Source organism: Lagopus leucura, unplaced genomic scaffold (genome assembly GCF_019238085.1).
Source record: "Lagopus leucura isolate 7727_CA_CO unplaced genomic scaffold, USGS_WTPT01 Super-Scaffold_100008, whole genome shotgun sequence".
In the NCBI taxonomy this organism is placed as follows: Eukaryota; Metazoa; Chordata; class Aves; order Galliformes; family Phasianidae; genus Lagopus; species Lagopus leucura.
Genome location: NW_024962265.1, coordinates 28,629,386 through 28,638,382, shown reverse-complemented (window position 1 = coordinate 28,638,382; position 8,997 = coordinate 28,629,386). Strand labels below are relative to the sequence as shown.

Below are 8,997 nucleotides of genomic sequence, written 5' to 3'. Positions count from 1 at the left end.
CTCACTATTGAAACGTAGATGTAATGTGTTGTTCAGAAGGAAGTTTGAATTTCAGCAAAGCAATTTCCTCTTTAAATGGGCTGCGTGCCATTAGGTAATTCTGTGAGTCAAAGTATTATACGATGCACAGATCTGTATGCCAGCATATCTCTATAGCCACTTATAAGAAAACTTTAATAATATTTTAAGTTAGCATAAACTAGAAGTGGGAAATGTGCAGTTTTACTAGAAAATGCAATGCTTGTTTTACAGGCATACACATAAATGGCACACAACAAGTGTTTTGAGAGGATGAGGCAGCAGTAAAGATCCTTACTGATCTCTGTAGGCTGAGTTTTCAAGGCAGTTAGCTCTGACCACAGTTTCAAAAGCATCTAACAGATTACATAAATTTTCAAGATTAGGCAATACTCTTCTTTGGCAAAGGCACAGCGTAACAGTTTTGTTTCTGTAGGCAGTCAGATCCATTAGAAGGAATGGTCTCATACTTTTATTATCTATTGAATAAAACTCCTCATTATTGTCTGAAAGTGTAATGAAAGAGCTTATCGTTATGCATGTGTGGGAGATTAATGTTAAAATCACAGTGAAACTACTTAGGGTTTCTCATTCTTTAGTAACAAATAAGTTATTGAGTACAGAAGCTTAATGCATCTTTGGTTTTTGAAATGAAAAATTTAAAAGAGGGAATAGGTCTTAGGAGGGAAAGAAAGAGGGAATGAGTGCTTGATGGCTCAAAATCAAAGGAAATTCTTAGGACTGTATGCAAGTTATTTGGATTTTACTAGTCAGTAACATTAAAGTTTGTGTGCTACTTATAGATAGCACAAACTCTCCCTGAACGGTTTTAATAAAATATCTTGGATTTGTACATCTTGCTTGCTGGAAGTGACTTTATACATATTACATCAAGTTGAACAGTGGCGTCATGGTCTTTGAAGCACTGGGTGAAGTATCCTTGTACTGCTGTACAAAAATCTCACAATTTATACATTTTGTACCCTTTGTGACCTATCCATTTTGCAGTCATCTTTAAATCTATTCACAAATGTAACATTAAAGGGAAATATTTCAGGTCCAGCATGGCACTATACAAAGTTATTAACTTTTTGTTCAGAGTCTGAACCAAGCTTTTGTTTCAGTTCCTTTGTTGAGCCCTAATCTTATTATTCTTTTTCCTGACATGCTTGACCAGAGAATGTAAAAGAAAAAACTGGAAAAGCTTTTACTTTGATGCCATTTCTTTCAAGCTGCCAAAGTAAAGCAAGCTGCTTCAGCTGTAAGGAAAAGTTCTACCCAGTAATCCCAGGCCTAGAGACCTCAACAAGAATGATTCAGGATCCTGGAGTTTGATTTCTGCTGCTGCCATAATGAGTTATGAAACCATGCAACAGAAAGCTGATCTAACTGCTATACTGTAACAGATTTTCCACTAGGGAAATGGAATGTGGAAAATATACAGTGGAACATCATCAAGAAAATGAGTTACAAGCATGCCCAGCTTACTTTACTGCACAGCTAAAGGAAACACAAGATCAAATCTCCTTTGGAAGAAGTAGGATTAAACCTATGTTTTCCCTTGGATTAATTTTATAACTCATGGCTGAGATCAGAAAGGTCTCTTCCTGCATTAGTTTTGTAAATCTCAAACTGAATTCAGTCAAAATCATCTAGTGAATTTGAGCTTACGTATCAAAACAAAAAATGTCACTGTAATTCCCTTGAAGATTTAACCATTTAGTCCAGCTGGGGCATCACTGATTTATGCAAAGAGAACATGTATAGTCTGGCAACTGAGGGATAATCCTTTGGATTTAACAAAGACAGAAGTACTGCATTGCTGAATCTTACAGAATAATGGATTCCAAAATGAGTTGAAATTATAACTGTAAATATTTTTTGGTAAATTACTTAGAAGTATACATGCTGAAGTAAAAAAATAAAAAAGAAAAAATAAAAAAAGAATTACTGGTGTCATATGATTTTTCTATCAAAGAAAATCACAATTTACAAAAGGAGTTCAGGTTTCCTTTACCTGTAAATCAGCTCTGAGTGCTGAGTACAGGCCTCGTACAATAACCGTAGTTCCTCACATTCAGCTGCTTGTTGCTCTGCCACTGGAGCACACATCCATTTTTTGTCCTGGTAGTCAGTTCAGTATTTTTCTTGTGAATCTCCAAGTAGGAAAAGCAGTGTATGAGGAAAGCTTAAAAAATCATGTATCTGAACAAATAGCCACACTAGCACAGCGAATCCAGTTCAGATGTGTCTAGATCCTTCTCTGTGAGCTCGCTCAAACGGACATCTACTTCAGTACAAACTTCTGGCTTTGTGGAGTCTAGCTCCTCTAAAGCTAACATTTCTAAGATGTAGAGGATAACATAGGCTGAACACATGTTTAAGTTATGTGATTAGGAACTATTTCGCGTGCTATTAGCAATCTGATGCTCACATTTTATGACTGCTTTTTGTGTCTTGCAATATTAAATTTACATTCTCTTCTGGAGTAATTTTAGGGTATTGCCCCAAATGGGTCTCTGGAAAAAGGCTGGGTAGCTAGGAAAGTGCTATGTGAGACAAATCATCCCCAGCATAACTAACAGTGTTGATATGAGAGATGAATTGGGTCCTATGTCTCCTTACTGTAGGAATACTTTCTCTTGAGCCAAAGTAACAGCTGCAGTGTTCTTGTGACTTGAAAAAAAAAAAAAGAAAAAGCATGCATTGTTGGCAGAAGGAGTACACATGCCTTTATCTTCAGAGGACAGTGATTCTTCTTTTTCTGAATGATTTGTGGGGGGGTCACTTGTGAATCTCAGGTTAGAGGGCTTTTTCTTATGCACTCCATGAGTATGCAGTAACCTACACTTGTCTGCCCTGGGAAGCTGAAATTTCCCCCCTGATAAAACAGGTGCACTGTGCTGACAGAGCTCCAAGGCGGGGTGAAGTGCAGAGCGGGATCCCTGCCCCTGGGTTAGCACAGAGCAGCCTGTCAGCTCCTGCCTGGGACACTGAGACCCAGAACTTCCATGGCAGCTGTACCACACTGGGTGCAATTCCTTGTAGCTGGCACACGCTTCTTCACTTTCCCTTCCAGAAGGTGAGTAAAGACATTGAAGTGCCTATATTCACCTGTGATACAGAGAAATTATTTGAATCAATTTTAAGTCTCTTTAACTGGTAGCTATGAGTGTCTGGCATACATTTAATTGTTTGCAATGAGTACATTATGCCAGTAGTTAGATTTCCATTGTCTCCAATTGCTGTAAAGGCAATACTGCAAAATTCTGCCAGTCACAAATAATGCAGGATACAATAAAAACTATGGGAAGCAAGTTCCATTTATGTGGCACGGTATGTCATATCTCTCAGTCTCTATGTAAGCTGGCATTTCACAGATGAAACTTGGCAAAAGACTTCATATTAAGTAACATAAGAGTTATGAACTTCCAGTTGCATTTGGTTTGAGAAAAAATGCAGACATTAACCTTAGACTAAGTCACCAGTTTTACAAAATGTATATCAAATTGTAGGAACAATCCCCTCATCTTTTTAAGAGCATCTGTACCAACCTAAGAATGAAACAGGTTATTACATCAAACTGTGGAAACTATTTAGAATGCTGTTCTAAACCACTACAGATTTATAATGGATTCCATAGGCTTTCACTGATTTCACTTCCTTCAAATTCTATGTGTTCACTATGTGAACTATGTGAACACTGTGAACAGCTAGCTCACAGCAATGCTCTCCTAGGCTGCCCAGGCAGTGTCTACACTGGTGGAAGGGACAGTCCCTCCAACAAGGGAGAATAGGACACAGCCAGGGTTTCTTCCAGCTCATCTCACATCCCAGCATCCCTGCTGCCCTCACACCTTCATCCATCTTTATGCACAGCTCTATGGCTCACAGAACTTGGCATCTTGTTTCCAAGACCGGAGACCTACTGTTGGGATCCTAAGGCTGTTTAGCCTCTATTCTACTTATGCTGGGGACGATATTTCACTGTGACCTCTATGTTGTCATAGGGTACCACAGTCAGATGTCTTTGCATACCCTTGGAGCTGCAGGGTTGGCATCCCTCTGGGAAGGAAGCTGAGGATCAGGCTCAATGGCATGGAGTGTACCCAAGGAGAAAAAAAGGGTGGAGGACAGGCTGAGCAGCACTGGAATAACGTGGGCTTCATGGTATGTGTCCAATCACAGCGTAAATGTAACATCTCAGGATAAACATTAGTCAAGGTGATGCATAGGAACTGACTGAGCAGGTCTGTACAGCTGGTTTCATCTCCTAACAAGAAGTAAATAGAGAACCTGGGGGATCGATTTAAATTGTACTCCACAAGAAAAAATGTTGAGATACAACAATGAGGATGTAAAGTATGTACTTCATATACACTCCACATAAAATTTTTTAATCAATCTTATTTTTGATAGCAACTTTTCTACTTAAATGTGGCCTTTGCCTTGCGAAAGGCTTTTACACTGCTATCTTCTTCCACTTTGTGACTTCCAGTCGAACAAAAGACCAATTTAATAAAATGGAGGCAAGGACAAGTGCAATGATTTAATAGCTAATCTGTGCCAGAATGTATTGGAGCTAAAGAATAAATTCATTAACTACTAAATGTGCGTTTTTACACATCCCACGCTTTTGTCTGGTAAGCCTTATCTACTGCAGTGTGCTAAGTGTGCATTACAAATATTTGACTAATCATGACATAATTGCAGTTCAGTTTGCCCATGCAGTCCCACTGCAGCCCTGAGGAAAGCGAGGGGTCTCAATGAGCACAAAATACCCTTGTATTTCATTCATTTGCAAAGTAATTGGCACAACACACTTCATTCCAAACATAGCGGCTGAAAGAGATAAGTGAAAAGAATCAACAGTGTAAATAGATGGATTTATTTCACTAATGTAGGAGGCATTTTAAAGGCAACTGTTTAACAGCAAGCTTTAATGTCAGTGCAGATTTAATTAAGTCAGACCACACTGCATTTCTCAGGACTGTATTTGCAGATGTAAACCAGCACAGTCCCACAGCCTTAGCTGGAGCTTCACCCATCTATAACTTCAAGCCTTGATAGAACTTGTCAAATATTTCAGTTGATTATTCTTCCTTCCTCTTCAATTTCCTTCCTTAGTAGCTTTTCTCCTGATTTTTTTCTCTTTATATCTGTGTTCTTTTAGTAGGTCTAATGATACTGATTTTCCTCTCCATTTGGTCTCTAAAGCTTTCTCCAAGATCCTTTCTAATTTGTTTAAGAGAACCACAGAATAATCTAGCCAGGGAAGATGCCTGTGAAGATCACCTAGCCCAAGCTTGAAAGTTAATTTCCAAGACAGCCTATGCTGCTGTGCTCCAACACATCAGTTCTTTTTCTTTTATGGACAGCATATCCAATGGAGCTATCACCAATTATTCTAAAACCAATGCTACTTTTTCATCTCACCCTTTAATGATATATTTTTGCAATTGTTCTTTAAAAAAGCTTCCATAATTCTCCAGCTTTATTTCATCCTCATACCTGTCTCCATCATTATACCTCTTAGTGTCATAGCAAACATACTATTTTCATGCATTCTGGATTTTCTGATGGAATTATGTTTCTTCTTAATAAAAATATGCCCCTTCCTTTGATATACAGGGTTATATTTACTCATCACAAGACTCAAACTGATTCCATATGGACAGAGGTCAGGTTGAATGACCGCAGCTTATGGCCCAAAGCCATGCAGGTAACATGAATACTATACAAGTGCTAAAAAACACTATTTTTCTCCTTTTCTCTGCGCAGCTAATCTGCACTGCAACTGCAAATCAAGCTTTTGCATAATATCTGTAGAGCTTTCTCTTTTTATTAAATATAGTGTTCAGTGGTTTTTGAAAGGGTTTATACAGAAAGGGTTTAGATTTGAATGCCAGACATGGTCTAAATCATTGGGCATCAGCAAAATGTGACGGCAGAATCTGGCCACTTTTCAAAAATTACTTTAGGGATAGGAAAGGGGGTGATCCTTCGGATTTCCTGGAACCTGGACAAACCATCAACTCTGTAGTGTATCAACTGTGTAACCATCAACTCTGACCACTGTAAAAACTTGAAGACTTTTGGAAATGCAATCAGGAAACTTTCTGGAGTTTGTATGATCAAATCTACTTTAAGAAGGGAAACTGCTAATAAATCTTTAATTAAAATACTCAACACATCAAATGCTTTGGTTATTTAGCTGTTAATAAATAATACCATTATTTACACAGTATATAACAGAGTATCATGAGTGTATAATCAGCACAGACGGGCTGCACTCAGCTGAAGAGCTTTGAAGGGGTTTGGCAGGCATTGGTCTGTGCACGCTCTGTATGAGGAGGGCATGGGGCACCCTGGGGGATGCATTCTGAGCAGTCCTTCACAGTAGATTTCTAGAAGTCTTGAAGTGGGGTGTGAGACTGCTCTGCCCCCGGAGCTTCACAAATCGCAGTCCGTGGGCGTCAGACCCTGCTTTGCATGGAGGTCGCCTTTTCTAGGGCTGTGCCTGCGGGCCCCACGGTACAGCTGACCTGAGATCAGCAGGGTGCCTGTGGGCAAAGCAGAAGGTGAAGGGACGGTCCATAGCTTTAAGGAGCCCTTCTTGGGGTGAATTTGGGACAGCCGGGCTTCACGGCTCTCCTTAAAAACCAGCTTTCGTCTCAGGAGTCCGTTTTCCTCCCCCTAACGACACCGTTCTCGGGCTCTCGGCCGCTTCCGCCAGGGAACGCGGAGTGCCAGGCAGCCACCGGCTCGGAGCACCCCCAGGCGCGGGGCGCCGGGCGCGGGCGGGCGCTGCGGGCGGAGGAGGCGCCGCGCTCCGCCATTGGGCAGCGCCTGCCCCGGGGGCGGGCCGGGCCCGGGGCCCGCTTTGAAGTGCAGGTCCAGGGATGGTCACCGCCTGAAGGCGGCTTGGCATCCTCCTCGTCTCCTCGCCGGCGGCTGCAGCAGGGGCGAGGGAGGCGGAGGGAAGGAGGAAGGGCCGCCCTCGCCCACCTCGGCGGCGGAGCGGAGCTGGGAGTGGATGCGAGGGGCCAGGAGGAGAAGGGCTGCGGGCGCGGGGCGGCTTCCCGCCTCGTGAGGGGAGCGCAGCGGCGGCGGCGGCGAGGGGGGACGCGGGCGGCATGGGGGAGCCGAGCGGCGCGGGGGTGGCCCAGGCGGTTCGCGGCCGCTGAGGCGGCGGCCCGGGAGTGCTGCGGGCGCGGAGCGAGCCATGCGGGGGGCGAAGTTACTGGCGGCTGTGCTGTGCCCCCTCGCGCTGCTCGTCGCCAGGTCGTGGGCGCTCCGCCTCCACCCGGGACAAGGTAAGCGAGCGGCAACAAAGGCGGCCGGCGGCCCGTGGGGCTGCGGAGGGGCCGGCGGGGGAAGGGGGGGGAACCGGGCGGGGCGGCGGCGGGGGGCTTTCCGCGGAGAGAGCGGTGCGGCTCCGCGTGGGGAGCGCCGCCCCAGCGCCTCTGCGCTGCCCAGCGAGGCTGAGTGCCGCGCTCTCCGTTGCAGAGACCTTAGTGAAGCAGCTGTCCTCCTATGAAATCATCACACCTGTCCGGGTGAATGAGTTCGGAGAAGTTTTTCCTCACGCGCGTCACTTCAGCAGGAGGAAAAGGAGCTCGGAGCCCGCCGCTCTCCGCACGCACTACCGGCTCAGCGCGTACGGGCAGCTCTTCCAGCTCAACCTGAGCGCCGACGCGGGCTTCATCTCCGCTCAGTTCGCTGCGGTGCACGTCGGAGCCCCGCGGCAGCCTCCCTCCCCCGACCTGCGGCACTGCTTCTACCGCGGGCACGTCAACGCGCAGCAGGCGCACGTGGCCGTCCTCAGCGTCTGCGGCGGCCTGGTAAGTGCGTGCGCTCCCCGGCCCCGTTCATCTCCTTCCTGAAAGGCACGCAGTGAGATGCAGGGCTCGGAAGCTCTCGGGAGGCTTTCCAAGAGGTTGGTCATGCAGTGTCTTGGCACTGCCTGCTTGCAGTTGTGACGGGATATACAGACGCTGCTTTCGAAGAGTCTTTCGCTGGCCGATGGTGGCATTACTTGATGTAACGCTCCGAGTTTCAAGAGCTGCATCAACTGGTAGTTACAAGGGAGAAAACAAAATATGCTCGGGGAGCTGTTGTTTGGTAAAAATGATGCTGCCAGTTGGCATCAGACAGGTGTTTGCAGCTAGATGGCTGTTATTTACGTTTAAGGTTAGAATAATGTTTCTTGAGATGATGAGAGAAGACCGAGTATTGAAGCTGAGTGTTTTCAGCTGTTCTGTAGAGGTGTCACATTCTTGGCGGTGCACAGTCATCTTTCTGTTGAAGTGAATGGGAAGTTTCCTACTGGCTTATCTGGGAGTGTGACTATAAAATGCTTCCGCACACAATTTAATTGAACAAATAAATCAAAACTGTGTGAAATAGATTCTGTACCTCTAATAGTGTTTATGTCTTTCCAGGGGTATAATGAAGAAATAGTACCACACCACTGTATGTCAGAGCAGTTGTACTGTGTTGCTGCATTCCATAGTTCCTTGTCTAAAAACAAGATGAGATATCTGGCACTTTGCTGTATCACTACTTATGAAATACTTAAGAGCTCTGGGAGGCCTGGTCTAGTGGCTGGCAACTCTGCACATAACAGGGGGGTTGAAACTAGATGATCACTGTGGTTCTTTTCAACCCAGGGAAGTTTATGATTCTGTGAAAGCTGCAGTTACTGCCATACCGGTCACTGAAATTTGAGTGCTTTAAAATAGCTAGACGCCAATATGGGATGCTGTAAGTCTTCTTTAAATTCAAGTCAGGGTTGTGTGATGCTTCTTATTGCCACAGTATAGACATACAGGACTTCTGGGAACTGAAATAATCCAGTGACAGCGTTTTCTTATCTCTTCGTAGTAGTATATAGAAGATACAATGGAATTGGGTGGAAGGATGTTGGAGAGTGTGATGTGTGTTGAAAGAAGGTTATGCAAGAGATGGAAAAGCATC

At 44.4% G+C, this 8,997-nt stretch overlaps 1 protein-coding gene across 4 annotated transcripts in view; it reads left to right on the top strand.

Moving 5' to 3' along the window:
* The first annotated feature begins 7,241 nt into the window (after window positions 1-7,241).
* Window positions 7,242-8,997, top strand: part of ADAMTS20 (ADAM metallopeptidase with thrombospondin type 1 motif 20) — an 84,089-nt gene continuing 82,333 nt past the window's right edge. For all 4 annotated transcript variants that reach the window (XM_042872378.1, XM_042872377.1, XM_042872376.1 and 1 more), the window contains exons 1-2: window positions 7,242-7,334; window positions 7,528-7,862. In XM_042872378.1, coding sequence (XP_042728312.1) covers window positions 7,244-7,334; window positions 7,528-7,862 — 426 coding nt within the window. In that variant the 5' untranslated portion in view covers window positions 7,242-7,243. The remainder of the gene's footprint in view (window positions 7,335-7,527; window positions 7,863-8,997) is intronic.